The 14,070-nt window shown below is 40.3% G+C and overlaps 2 protein-coding genes and 1 long non-coding RNA gene across 3 annotated transcripts; 2 read left to right on the top strand and 1 right to left on the bottom strand.

Moving 5' to 3' along the window:
• The first annotated feature begins 2,955 nt into the window (after positions 1–2,955).
• On the top strand, positions 2,956–8,576 carry LOC125585187. Its single transcript, XM_048753785.1, has 4 exons — positions 2,956–4,756; positions 5,068–5,605; positions 5,657–8,420; positions 8,496–8,576. The coding sequence occupies exons 1-4, from the start codon at positions 2,956–2,958 to the stop codon at positions 8,574–8,576; spliced, it is 5,184 nt and encodes a 1,727-aa protein (XP_048609742.1).
• Positions 8,577–8,649: 73 nt separating this feature from the next.
• On the top strand, positions 8,650–10,541 carry LOC125589271. Its single transcript, XR_007325460.1, has 2 exons — positions 8,650–8,918; positions 9,331–10,541. It is a non-coding gene; the product is annotated as an uncharacterized LOC125589271 (long non-coding RNA).
• Positions 10,542–11,873: 1,332 nt separating this feature from the next.
• On the bottom strand, positions 11,874–13,121 carry LOC125589186 (calcium uniporter protein 3, mitochondrial). The gene is made up of 2 exons (XM_048761597.1): positions 12,500–13,121; positions 11,874–12,407 (listed from the first exon to the last, which is right to left on the bottom strand). Exons 1-2 carry the CDS (start codon positions 13,025–13,027, stop codon positions 11,973–11,975), a joined length of 963 nt encoding a protein of 320 aa, XP_048617554.1. The 5' UTR covers positions 13,028–13,121; the 3' UTR covers positions 11,874–11,972.
• Positions 13,122–14,070: the final 949 nt, after the last annotated feature.

Here is a 14,070-nt window from a genome sequence, read left to right as displayed (position 1 = left end):
GTTAGAAAGATGTCCATGTACCATGAAAGAGAGTTTCAAATACATTAATACAAATGTAGAATGCGGTTAGAAATTTTAAAACAACACTAAAAAGTATAAGCTTCATTATATAGAGCGTTTAACGTAAAACTCAATATATTCATAGCGATACATAGATATGGACAAAAATTCAAAAAATATGACAACATTTTTTTCTAATATATGATGATGTTTAAAGAGATTTGAAACTTTTTTGTCTTTGTTTTCCAAGATAATAACGATTTTATAATGATTATTTTACTGATTTAGAGAGTATTATGAAGTTTTACTAAATTAATTGATAAAAAATTAGAATGATCCCATATATCATGGTAGAGAGTTTAACATTCATTAATACATATTTAAAATGTCATTAGAAAATTTAACACAACAATAAAAAGTATAAGCTTCAGTTTATAGAGCGTTTAATATAAAACTCAATATTTTCTTAAGGGTAAACACATAGATTTGAGAAAAATTCAAAAAATATAACAATATTGTTTTAATGCATAGTTGTCTGCTGCACTAATATATGATGATGGTAAAAGAAGTTTGGAACCTTTGTTGTCTTCGTTTCTCTAGAGAATAGCGATTTTGTAGTGGTAGAGTTCACTGATTTAGGAAGTATATGAAATTGTACTAAATTAATTGATTAAAAAATTTGAACGATGCTTATGTACCATGAAAGAGAGTTTAACATACATTAATACAAATTTAAAATGTCATTAGAAAATTTAACGCCACAATAAAAAGTATAAGCTTCAGTTTATAGAGCGTTTAATGTAAAACTCAATGTTTTCGTAGGGGTTAACACATCGATTTTGAGACAATAGTGTTTTAATGCATAGTTGCATTCTGCACTAACATATGATGATGTTCAAAGAGGTTTGGAGCCTTCTAAATTTGTATTAATTTACACTAAACTCTCTTTCATGGTACATGGACATTGTTCAATTTTTTTAGTCAATTAATTTAGTAAAACTTCACATACTCCCTAAATCAGTGGACGAATCACTATAAAATAGCTATTCTCTACAGAAACGGAGACAACAAAAGTTCCAAACCTCTTTGACCATCATCATATATTAGTGCATGAATCAACTATGCATTAAAAATATATTGTTATATTTTTTGCACGCCGAGACATACAAAAATCATATAATGTCATTTTTCTTCTTCTTTTAAATGATTGAAGCTTCGAATGGTGACTGCAGTTTGAGCGGTGCGGGACAAGCAGTTCAACTGCTCAAACTGCGGTGCGGTTTTAACAGTTATAAAAATGTATAGATATATAGTGTATGTAGAGATTTTGTTACTGTTAATTGCAGGGCGGGACGGGACGATGGTCACCATTCGAAGCCTGAATCTTATGTATGGTTACCAAAAAAATCATTATATAACGAAGGTGGAGCAAGATAGCGTTGAATGTGACGTGTCTCTTCATGTTCATGTAGCTTTATTTCCAGAAAAAACAAACAAATAACTAAAGCCATATGACCCAGTGACCTAATATTAAGAATCACTTTAGTTTCAAAAAAAAAATATATATATATATATTAAGAATCACTTTCACTAACTTATTGAATCGAGGGTTTGGAAAATTTTTGGGAGTTTTTAAATTAGTGGAATTTAGATAGAATTTGAAGATTTGATAGGGGTTTGAAGATTTTGGTAGTTATTTTGATGGTGGATTTTGGCAGGATTCTGTTCAAATGGTGGGATTATCTTTATACATAACGACATCGTTAAAACTCGTTAATTAAAAAAAAAGAATTAACAAAATGGCTTTTCCCGGATCCGGTTGATGCGTCATACTACGAACATAGTTGTTCGTCTCTGGTTATGTCCCTTGTTGATCATCAAGTGGCTTCTAAAGCCTTATAGCTTTGTCTGAAAGTGAAACTTGAAGAACCTAGAAACTTACGGTAAGACTATCGTTTCTGTTCCATTTCGTTATCTAGCTTTGTGGATTTTCGTATTCATTCTTTAGGTCTAGTTCTCAAATGAGTTTTTTTTTTTCATAGGAAGAAACATAAAGGCTGAGAGAAGAGTAAGACTTCTTTAAACCATTTGAAAGTTCATTGAGAAAAAATACTATAATTTTTTCAAATACTAATTCATGAGATGGAATTTATTTTCATTAGATTGTAACTAGAAATCATTTTCAAATAATTCCAAATAATCCTGGGTATATTTTGTTAGATGAAATCCTAATTTTCCAATAAGGGAGGATTTGATGGAAGTTTTTAAAATGATAAGTTCAATAAGCAAGGATTTGAGGTAATTTTTATAAATACTAGATCCAATAAGGTGTGATTTAAAGAAAAAATGAAATCCTAACAAATCATCATTCCGATAAGCCCCACTTTGATTACGCTTTATGTGGTCACTAATCGCGACGGAAACGGATCAACTAACCAGCAAATTTCTCTTTGTATCTCTTTTTGTTAATTTTTATTTGAAATAAAATTTGGCATTTTATCGTTGGAATATTCTTCTTGTTGTCGTATTCAATGATAATGTATATTGATGTATATACATTACACATGCGTCAACCCTAAGATCAAAACACACTGTTCAAGATTAAAGAATTCTATCAAAGACTCCTTCAGCCAATTCGACTGTGCCGGCGGCTTGCATGATATTTGACTAAAACATTTCATAATCTCTCATTACACGCTATCAATTATATTTAACAGGAACAGGAACGTCTGTCATTTTCAAAAGTCTATGCAATTAAAAAAATAGAGAAAAATCGATATTCAATGTCAATGAAAACGAGACAACAGTGTGATAGTCGAATAAAATTTAGTTAAAGTTTACACAAGGAGTTCGAATTTATTCCAAAAGCAAAGTGAAGATGGATTGAAATTACGATAGACAAAAGAAAGATAAAAAGAGGAGTGGGTAATCTTATACATATTAGAAGAATCAGACATGGAAGCAAGAGAACAAGAGGATGAGACAAGACTTGAGCAACATAAACGGCTATATTCTCTCTCCAAAAAGCGATTTTTGGGCGAAAAGTTAGCCACCGTGACTTACCTCTCTGCCGCCAACCGGCGTCAGATTCGACGTCGGATTCGTGACCTATTCTCTTCGCCATCTCCTCCGAAGGCGATGAGGAAGAAGAAACCCAAAAAGTCCCCGTCGGCGAAGCTCTCGAAATCGTTGGGCTCTTCTCCACCGACCAAGCCTCCGCCGTCTATCTCTCCGCCCCCCATTTGCGATGAAGGAAACCTCATCTCTCCAGTCGTAGAGGAAGTTTTTGATGCCCACCTTGGCTCCCCAGCTGTAGTGGATGCTCAACCAACTCGCGACTCCGCAGATCTGATCCCCCTTCATGTTGATTCTGATTTTGCGAAGACAGTGATCGTTGATTGCTCGACGGATCCATCTTCAGACAAGATCGCACCCCTAAACCCCCAAATCGAGTTGAGCCCCGCAGTGTTGCCTGGTAGCTCCTCGATCTCACCACCAGTCGAAGCAGTGACGGAGGAAGTCTTTTCGTTATCAAATGTGGAATTAGCTAAAGCTGATGCCAAGGACGCGCCCTTGGGCTCGCAGTCTGCTGTTCCAAAGGACCCTTCTCCTCCGGTTCTCGAAGAGAAGGAGGTTAAAGCTCAGATGGCGTCCACCGATTCTTGGTGCGATCGAGCAAAAGGAGTTAAGCAACTGTCTAAAAAAGGCGAAGCTTTCACCCTCCCTTCGGGGGAAGCATGTATCAAGATTCCCAACTCTGTGATTGAGAAGAATCGCAAGTCCTGGGAACCATTTGTGCTTGGTCAATTCTACTCCGACCCTCCTTCTCAGGGAACTTTACATAACATTGTGAATGGGATATGGAGTAAGCACTACAGGGACATTGCCGTCTCAAAAATGGAAGGCTTTTCCTTTTTGTTTCGAATCCCAAATGCTGCGACGAGAAGTAGAGTGATTAAGCAGAAGCTGTGGCAGATTGAAGGGCAGACCATGTTTGTGGACAAATGGGAACCTGGTATTATTCCCACAAAGCCTGAGCTCACCTCTGCCCCTATCTGGCTTGAACTGCGGAAGGTCCCCTTCCAGTTCTTCAACGAAGACGGTCTAGAGCGTATAGCGGGTCTGGTGGGTCACCCCAAGTTCCTGCACCCTTCGACTGCAAATAAAACTAATTTAGAAGTGGCTAAAGTTTTTACCATCATTGATCCAAGGAAGCCGCTTCCTGAGGCGGTAAATGTACAGTTCGACTCCGGGGTCATTAGTAGAGTGCTTGTTTCAAGTCCTTGGATGCCTCCGGTGTGCGGATTCTGCAAAGAGATCGGTCATTCTACTAGAAGATGCCCGACTGCCCCCAAGCCTTGCTCTGTGTGTAGCTCGTCTGATCATATTTCATCGAAATGTCCTCAAGCTCCAAAATCCGAAGTTAGAGGGAGGAAGACCAGGAGAAGCAGATCAAGAAACAAGCAGAAATGGGTAGTGATGGATCCTCAAAAGGCGCTTACCTTGCCGCAAATTGAACAGTCTCCGCCAGCCTCTCCTGCAGTTACTCCGCAAGTTAAGACTAGTCTGGTGGACGTGTCTCTTCAATCAAAATTGGGCACAGAGAAAGATATGGCAAGAGGAGAGCCTAGTGGCTCATCTGATCACCTTCGTTCGAATCTCCCAAGAAGTGTATCCGCTAACTCGCGTTCTTCTCAGCCTGACCTGCAACCCGACTCATCAGATGTTGAGTCGTCTGACTCTGACCTCGAGGAGGGTGAGTTTAGCAAGCATGAGCTCGACTTTGAAGTGGTACGCAACAGGAAAAGATTCTCAGGCCAAAAAGGAAAGCGGGGCAGGGGCCCCAAAATCAATTAAATTTTATGTCGTCGGACATTTTTTGCTGGAACATACGCGGTTTAAATAAACTAAGTCACCGCAGCGGATTACGTAAATGGTGTAGGAAGCAATCTCCCCTTTTTGGTGCTCTCCTAGAGACTCATGTGAAGAATTCTAAGATAAATAAATTCACTTCGGAACTTTTTCCTGGATGGTCCCATGAGAGTAACTATGATTACTCTCCTTTAGGGAAAATTTGGTTGGTGTGGCACCCATCTGTTTTGGTCACTATAATCTCCAAGTCCCTTCAGATGATCACTGCTGAGGTTATGTGGCCTTCGGTTCAGACTAAGATCATCATCTCCATTATCTACGCCTCTAACGACTCAGAGGAACGATTACATCTGTGGTCGGAGTTAGAGGCTCTGGTGCTCGCTCTGCATTCCAAACCCTGGATTATCCTAGGTGACTTTAACCAGATTAGGGACCCCACCGAGCATTCCAAGCCGGCATCTCTGAACTTGGACAAGAAAATGAGGGATTTAAATCAGAGTCTGCTGTCCGCTGGTGTGGACGATTTGAACTTCAGGGGTAACACTTTCACCTGGTGGAATAAGCAGAAGCTGAATCCGATAGCTAAGAAGCTTGACCGAGCCTTGGTTAACGAAGATTGGTACTTTGAGTTTCCCTCCTCGGTCGCCTATTTTGGGAGCCCGGAGTTCTCGGATCACGCGGTTGTCTCCATCCTGCTTGACCCCTCCATCGCCAAGGCTAAAAAGCCCTTCAGGTTTTATAATTTCATTATTCAAAGCCATGGTTTTATTGAAATGATATGCAGTTGCTGGTTCTCTTTTAATGTCACAGGTTCTGCAATGTTTAGGGTCTCCCGTAAACTGAAGCTGTTAAAGAAATGCATTAAGGACTACAGCAAGCAGAACTACTCAGGAATCGAAAAAAGAACGGCTCAGGCCCTTGAAAAGTTGGTGAACGCGCAGAACATCATGCTGGCTTGTCCCACAACGCATAACGCGGAGGTTGAGCTTAAAGAGATGAGGGTTTGGGAGGAGCTGTCAACTGCTGAGACCTCTTTCTTTTTTCAGAGATCGAGGATCAACTGGTTAACTTATGGTGATGGTAGCTCGCGCCTGTTCCATAGATATGCAGCGTCAAGGCAAGCAATCAACCATATACACTTCCTTGTCGGTGACAATGGAGTGAGAATTGACTCTCTCCCTGCGATCCAGGAACAATGTATCAACTACTTCTCTGACCTCTTGGGTGGTCCTGCTTCGCCTACTATGTTTGAGCAGAGTGATCTTGACCTCTTATTCGACTTTAAGTGCTCAGCGGAACATGCGGCAAATTTCAGGAAAGAGTTCTCGTCGATGGATATTAAAGACGCTTTTTTCTCTCTCCCCAAAAATAAAACAGGGGGGCCTGACGGCTATTCTTCGGAATTCTTCACCGCCTCATGGTCTGTGGTTGGTCCGGAAGTGACTGAGGCTGTCAAGGAGTTCTTTCGTTCTGGTTCTATTCTCAAGCAATGGAATGCGGCTAACCTCGTACTGATTCCCAAAATTCCTAACGCTTCACATCCGTCGGAATTTCGTCCTATCTCTTGCCTCAATACAATATACAAGGTGATTGCTAAGCTGCTGGCGTCAAGATTAAAGGAAATTCTTCCTCTCATGATCTCTAAGGCGCAGTCTGCTTTCCTTCCTGGCCGGCTCCTAGCGGAAAATGTCCTTCTGGCTACTGATCTGGTAAATGGCTACAACACCAGGAACATAACCGCAAGAGGAATGCTGAAGGTAGATCTCAGGAAAGCGTTTGACTCGGTCAGATGGGACTTCATCTTGGCCTCGCTTAGAGCTCTGGAAATACCGCAGAGCTACATCAATCTGATCTCGCAATGCCTCACGACTGCTTCGTTCTCTGTCTCGGTTAATGGCTCTACCGGTGGTTTTTTCAAGAGCTCTAGAGGTATTAGACAGGGGGACCCTCTATCCCCCTATCTCTTTGTGTTAGCTATGGAGTGCTTCTCGCGACTGCTCCTGTCGAGGTACGAAGCGGGAAGCATAGGCTACCATCCAAGAACAGAGAGCTTAAAGATATCCCACTTGATGTTCGCGGATGATGTCATGGTCTTCTTTGATGGCAGTAGCAACAGCTTGCATGGTATCTCGGAATGTCTCGATGATTTTGCCTCATGGTCTGGCCTGCACATGAATGCATCGAAGACTGAGCTATTCACTGCGGGACTTGACCATGGTGAAACCCAAGCTATCGCTAGCTATGGTTTCCCCACTGGTAACCTCCCCATAAGATACCTTGGACTTCCCCTTATGAGCCGCAAGTTAAAAATAGCGGAATATGCTCCTCTCATGAACAAGATCACTAAAAGCTTCAATGCATGGTCAGTTAAGCTCCTATCGTTCGCGGGTAGGCTTCAACTCCTAAGAACTGTGATTTTTGGGCTCATCAACTTCTGGGTCTCTGCTTTTATGCTACCAAAGGGATGCATCGCGGCTATAGAATCTCTATGTTCTCGATTCCTATGGTCTGGCAACATCGATAAGAAGGGCATTGCAAAGATAGCTTGGACCACAGTGTGTCTACCAAAGAAAGAAGGAGGGTTGGGTTTAAGAAGCATCAATGTCTGGAATCAAGTCCTAGGTCTGAGGTTTGTCTGGTTATTGCTCTCTAACGCCCCCTCTCTTTGGGTGGACTGGCACAAGAGTTTTCACCTCACTGGTAATTCGTTTTGGACTATTGAGCCATCATCATCGGACTCTTGGGCTTGGAAACGATTACTGAAGCTTAGACCCCTGGCGCTTCAGTTTTGCAACTCGGTGGTGGGTAATGGGGTAAGCACGAGGTTCTGGTTAGATGTATGGACTCCTTTTGGCCAGTTAATTAACCACCTTGGCCCTGGGGGTCCTAGAGCGCTTCGACTGAGAAAGGAAGCCACGGTCGCTGATGCTACAAATGGCGCAAACTGGTCACTACCTCACCCAAGATCTGATCAGGAAGTGGAACTTCACTCTTATTTAACTACCTTATCTCTTCCATTACCTACTGATATTGATGATTGTTTTGAGTGGAAAGCTGCTGACTCTCCGATGAATGTTTTTACCTCACAGGCCACCTGGGAGGTGCTACGACCGAGACAGCCGATTCAACCCTGGCACGACATTGTGTGGTTCAAAGGAGCTGTCCCGAAGCTCGCTTTCACGATGTGGGTAGCTAACTACGACAGATTACCAACAAGAGCTAGACTGGCGTCATGGGGTCTCTCTATCCCCATTATCTGCCCCTTCTGTAACGCAATGCCTGAAACCAGGGACCATCTGCTCCTCTCATGCCAATATAGCTCTCAAGTATGGTCTTTAGTCTTCAGTAGATGCAGTAGTTCTCAGCGGAGAATTGCAGACTGGGATGAGCTTTTATCTTGGATTCGAGCCGCCCAATCTAGGACAAACCTTCTGCTAAGGAAGCTGGCTTCGCAAGCGGTTGTGTTCCATCTTTGGAAGCAGAGGAACAACCTGATCCATAACAACGCCTCTATGCCTGCAGCAAGCGTTTTCAGGGATATTGACAAGGTGATGAAGAACATCATCTCTTCCAGGAGATCGAAAAAAGTATTTAGCTCACTTATGGTTCTTTGGATTCGATAGGTGATGTTTTTGTCCAAAGTGTTGGATGCTGTTGATCCATCTTGTTTTTTCCTTTCTTTTTGCCAAGATGTATCGAACTAAGATTTTGCTCTGCAAATCTCTTTTCATTTATATGATATTTACAATTTAGCAAAAAAAAAAAAAGAGACAAGACTTGAGCGAGTTGCCAAATGAGTCACTTGTCTTCTTAAACTTGATCATCTTCTTGTTCTTGAACCACTTCCTCTGTTTCTTGGGAGACAAGTCTGCTTCCTCCTCGTAGCTTTTGAACGTGTAGCTTCTGAGATATTTCTGTCTGTTGGATTTGTAAACCTCTGGGCTTATGAATCTAACGTAATCTCCTGGTGACTGAAAAGGTTCGTCCTTGGCACTAATCTTCTCGGATCTCATGTTTTGAACATCTTTCATCATCATTTTTGTTAGGTAATGTATTCTTCTTTGTCGACTATCCTTGAAGAAGTTTTGTACCTTTTTATATATATCGTGGCCTGCTGAAAAAGAAAAAGAATATAAACTGTCCTTTTGGAGATTTAATTAGTCACTGATTAATACGACTTTGTAGTTGGTACAGCGCGCAGGATAATTGTTTTAATTCCTTTTTTATTCACTTGTTTATTTCGAAATATTTTACACGTGTAGCTGTAAATGTGGTTTGAATCAGTTAGAGGGATATACGTCACTGGAATACTATAACGTAAAAATAGTCGGTGGACACAGAGATGTGGCCGAGGCACAATTAATTATTAATAGAGTACAAATTACAATAACTATTCGCATCTCGGTAATCTTCAATTATTTCGTTAAATTAACCTATTAGCCATTCGATTGTTCCTAGCCATGAAGGACCCTGAATCTGATCCCTGACAGAGAGAGACTAAGGAGTCTGTGGATAGAAGCGAAGAGAGGCAAATAGACTAGAGGTACTAATTGAGTTTGGTTACAAGAGGAAAGAATAGTCTCTGTGGTTTTTGGGCTTGTTGTTTGCAGCCCAAGGGAACGAAGTTTGTGATGATATGTTCTTGTTCTTGTGTGTCTTGAAGCTGCTGTGGTAACTGAATGAGAAGTGGACAGTCTCTCCCGTTCCAGACCCAGAAGTCTTGCTCTTATTTGAAGCTGGATTTCCTTTATAACAACTTGAGAAGGCTTGCTTAATGAATTATGAAATCAGGAATTTCGCTCCTTCCATAGAAAATAGATCACTGCTTGAAATATTAGGAGAACAAGAGGCTTTAGTTCTCTGCAAAGTGCCGAGGACCTCAGCCAAGCCTCCACATCTTCAAAGGAAAGCGGTGGGTTCATTTTCATCACCACACAACATACAACCTGGTGAAACCTGAATACCCCATGAGCTTAGACGATCTCTGAACGCAAGCCAAGCAATGAATGCATGCTTAGGGATTTTTTGTTTGAACCAGACCAGAGAAAACCAAGTCACCGGGCTTTCAATAGGATTTAGGAAATACCAAACCTTGGAGGCAGAAAACCTATCTGGTGAATCATGAGGGGAGTTCTTCCAAAAATAGAAGTCAGGCTCTGAAGAATCCAGAGAAGGGAGCGGAGAAGGCATGCACGACCGTAGCAGAGCTAGAGTCGGATGTCTGCTGCGAGAAGCAATCCACCGTCCTTCATTTAACGCCTCAAAGACATAGGCAGAAAAGGAGATTCCTGAGGGTCCCGTTAGATGCAAAAGAGAACCCATCCCAGTCTAATCATCCAACCAGAAGAGTGCATTCCGGCCAGACATAACGGTGCAGGTTATAAATTGTCTTGCTGTGTCCCTATGATCCATTAAACTCCTCCAAATCCAACTTCCAAGATTAGTGAAATCATCAACCCAAAACAAACGCTCCTCCAAATTTCAGCTTCATTAGCCAGGTTCATCTTCATCTAGCCTGCTTCACTTGGGTTGTTTTGCTCTTTCAATTTCTTGTATCTTTCTTTCATCTTCTTCTTTTTTCCTTTATTTTGTGTTGTAAAGGTACTCTGAAAAGAAAAATCGTGAATAAATAAGTACTTATAAAAAAATAAAAAAAAAGTTTGTGATGATAGGTCTATAATGCATGAAATCTTCGGTCACAGACTTTTGGATACTTACGAATGCTACGATTTGCATATGAAAATCCGTGAATTTCGAAGGCCAACTTCTTGAAAGTTGAGAAAGAGTGAATCATTTTGTTCAAAAAAAAAGGAAAGAGTTTCTCCTCTTCTAGTGTTGAGAAACAAGATTTGAATAAACATGAGGAAAAAGAGAAGATTGTGAGTAGACAAACAACATCCCTTAAATTTTTGTATAGACTGCTTTCTTCTTTTGTAGTATTTGCTCTTTCTTCATGTTTTCAAAAATTTCTTCTTTGTTTTTCGGAGAATTAAGTTGGACACTTCCAACGGTCTTGCGTGTTATACACAAATGTCTTCTTAGTGCGATTAGTTGCAAGTTATGCTTTGATGGCGAAAACTTTAGCCATGCGCACGCCAGCAGCATTTGACCACAAGTTCGTCTTGGATTTCTTAAGGTTGTTATTAGAAAGTCCTACATTGAGTGGTATAATGGTTCTTGTTGGGCAATTTATAAGTGATGTGTGACAATCACTCATTCTTGATTTAACTTTTGGTGTGTGAGTCAAACCTATTAATAATATGATATGAGAGTCTGTGAGTTGGTTCACTAGATAATAACATGTATAAAATTATTTTAGCAAAAAACAAAACAAAAAAACATGTATAAAATTCATATTGTTATGGTATTTCTGAAATATTTGGTTTGAGAGATTTCCAGTAGACCGTTTCATACTTACATCTTAAAAGTTGTAACTGGTGAATATAAAATGAAATTAGTAGAATGAAAAGAAATGACATACAAAAAATTGAATACATTTCTTTCTATTTATTTATGATCTAAATTATAATATAATGATTTTCGTGAATTTTTTTAATTTTTCATTGATGGAATAAACATTCCGTTTCATTCATTATAAATGGTAAAAAAAATATTAAATAAATGAAATAAAAAAAATTCTATATTATTTTATTATAAAAATTGACAATCAAGTTGCAATTTTATTAATTAGAATATCTCACATTCCACAACTCGTGTGGAATGATGATACTTAGAGCAATATATAAATGATGCGATAATCCTTCATTCTGAATTAGCATTTGGATGTGGACTAGACCCACTAATACTATATTCAGTTATGATCAGTCTCCAAATCTCTTTACGTGCAAATTTTTAGGAGCTCCTTGGCATGCCAAGCGACTCTCCGCTAGAGATTAAAACTCTCTCTCCAAGCGAGTACAACTCTCTATTTCTCTCTCTCTCTCTCTCTCTCTTTATATAGCTAGGTGCAAACCAAAGTGTGTTTTGTGAAAAAGAAAAGATCCTTCTAAGTTTATTTAATCTCTATAAAAACTTTTAGACGTTTATACTTGTAATTGGTATCCGAATTAGAAGATAATCAACCAACAAAAATATTACGATCAACAACGACCAGATTTAGTAAAGTCTGGACGATGCATCTTCTGTAGCTTGGTAAAGCGGTCGATATCGAAATCAAGCATTTTAATCAACCGTTTCTGCTTGGTCTGGAACCGGCTTTTGTAAAACCCTTGGAAGGTAGGTTCCTTTGCGGTTCGGATGAAGAAGGCGTAACCAGCCATGAAATACGTGGAACTTACGTAGTAGCATATGGGCTCCATCACGTCCCAAGACAGTTCCCAAAACGTCAACCTAAAAAATCCAATCGTTTGGGCCACAGCAAAGCCTAGTCCGGCCATTAACTCTCGCCGTACCATATCATCGGCTCTTTTGTCGATATCTGATTTTATAATCTCAAGTTGCTCGAACTCTTGTATTGTCGCAGCGTCGCGAGTGGGTTCGTTTGTCGGAATTAGGCCAGCCACGGCGCTTGTTAGCTATACAAAATTAAGAAAAAAAATATATATATTAGATTTTTAATTTTTAATCAGCAATTTAAATGTGCATGCATGCATGCTTAGAAACTTACTTCTTCGGGTTTAAGGCAGACGAAATTTCCCAAAACGATGACGTTTCCAGCTTGGTCGAGCATATTGGCGACCCGGTTACCTTGTTCAGGATCCGAACTGTTTTCTCCGCATACTCGGACAAACTCCGACAACGGAACCCAGTTTTTCCCAATCTCTCTCAGTTTCGATTTCACCATCTCCATTTCCGCTGCTCTCATAAGCTTCTTCACGTCATCCACCGTAACCGCCGGGAAATTTTCCGGAGACGTCTTCTCCGGCGTCGGCGGCGGTAACATCTCATCAAGGCGAAGCCGATTGTTCGATAAAGTCAGCTCCCTGAGTTTCTCCATCAGATTGCCCCCTCTTGGAACAAAATCCGGCGAGGAAAAGGCCCTCTTGTGGAGAAATCTCCGGCGGATTCCAGAATCTCCGGCGTCAGGAGTAATGCCCGGTTTGGTCGGAGGACGCATTCGGGTAAGACCCGAGATCCGGGAATATGTTTTGGAAATGTTGAAGAGATTTCGAACTAGTGTTTTCTTCGACGACATCGTCGATCTCTAAAGCTACCTACGGTTTTAGAAAGAGACAGAACAGAGAAAACAGGCTTTGTATTTTGGTCTGAGATTGAAACTGAAGATTTGAGCTTCCTTTTTATAGGTATCATCGTTGGTTCAGAACAATGACGCAAACAAACTGGAAGCAACAGTATCTTTATCGCACCATTTATATTTTAACACGACAATTACACATAGGCGTTGCTTATCTATTTCTCGCCTTATTAAACTATTTTAAACGTTAGTTATGATACAGCTAACTATATATCCTATTTTAATTAACGTGCCTAATAAACGCATCTATAGCTGACAAAGCAAAACGAATAGATAGAAGATAGGACCATCTAATATTTATTGCCTATTAGTGCAATAATGCATTTGGTTTATTCCTCAGTGTGAATACACTCGATAGACATCTCTGATATTTTTAAAATATAAATCATTGACGAATGAAGAATTCCGTTCGTATTTTTAAATCTTGCATTCATAGTAATAATACTAGTATATGATTAAAATGCACATCAACTCGAAATTATTTAGATGAAACAGGAAAAAAAAAATACCTCGTTTTTGGCGAGTTTGGATAATTAAATTGAAGCGGAGATAATCTCTTCTCCTTACTGTGTTCACTATGGCCCCCAGATACACAGAAGAGGAGAAAGGGAAGAGACACATGAGAGACAATGAAGAAGAAACTATCAAAAGAATCAAGGCTCCTAGCTTGGACAACACAGCCCTCATAAGAGACAATGCTCTTACACTGATTGGGAGGTTGACAAACCCACAGGAGCAGCGAATCTGGGCTCTCATACCGGCTCTCCCAAGGAAGTGGCACCTACAAGGAAGAGCAGTGGGGTCAGATCTTGGGAACAACTGTTTCCAATTCCGTTTTGAAAGAGAAGAAGACATAAGAAGGGTACTTGACAACAGACCCTACCATTTTGCTTATTTGATGGTCATAATCCAACGATGGGAACCAGTCATATCCTCATCCTTCCCCTCGATGATACCTTTTTGGATAAAGATTAAGGGTCTAC

Source organism: Brassica napus, chromosome A2 (assembly GCF_020379485.1).
Source record: "Brassica napus cultivar Da-Ae chromosome A2, Da-Ae, whole genome shotgun sequence".
In the NCBI taxonomy this organism is placed as follows: Eukaryota; Viridiplantae; Streptophyta; class Magnoliopsida; order Brassicales; family Brassicaceae; genus Brassica; species Brassica napus.
This window is presented reverse-complemented; position numbering and strand designations above follow the sequence as displayed.

Excerpts from the sequence above, each read along its gene's own strand:
- LOC125585187 (XM_048753785.1), top strand. The coding sequence starts at position 2,956 with ATGGAAGCAAGAGAACAAGAGGATGAGACAAGACTTGAGCAACATAAA. Across the intron at positions 5,606-5,656 it reads AAGGCTAAAAAGCCCTTCAG|TTGCTGGTTCTCTTTTAATG; the intron begins GTTTTATAATTT and ends AATGATATGCAG. Across the intron at positions 8,421-8,495 it reads TTTTCAGGGATATTGACAAG|GTGATGTTTTTGTCCAAAGT; the intron begins GTGATGAAGAAC and ends TGGATTCGATAG.
- LOC125589186 (XM_048761597.1), bottom strand. The coding sequence starts at position 13,027 with ATGTCGTCGAAGAAAACACTAGTTCGAAATCTCTTCAACATTTCCAAA. Across the intron at positions 12,408-12,499 it reads TCTGCCTTAAACCCGAAGAA|CTAACAAGCGCCGTGGCTGG; the intron begins GTAAGTTTCTAA and ends AATTTTGTATAG.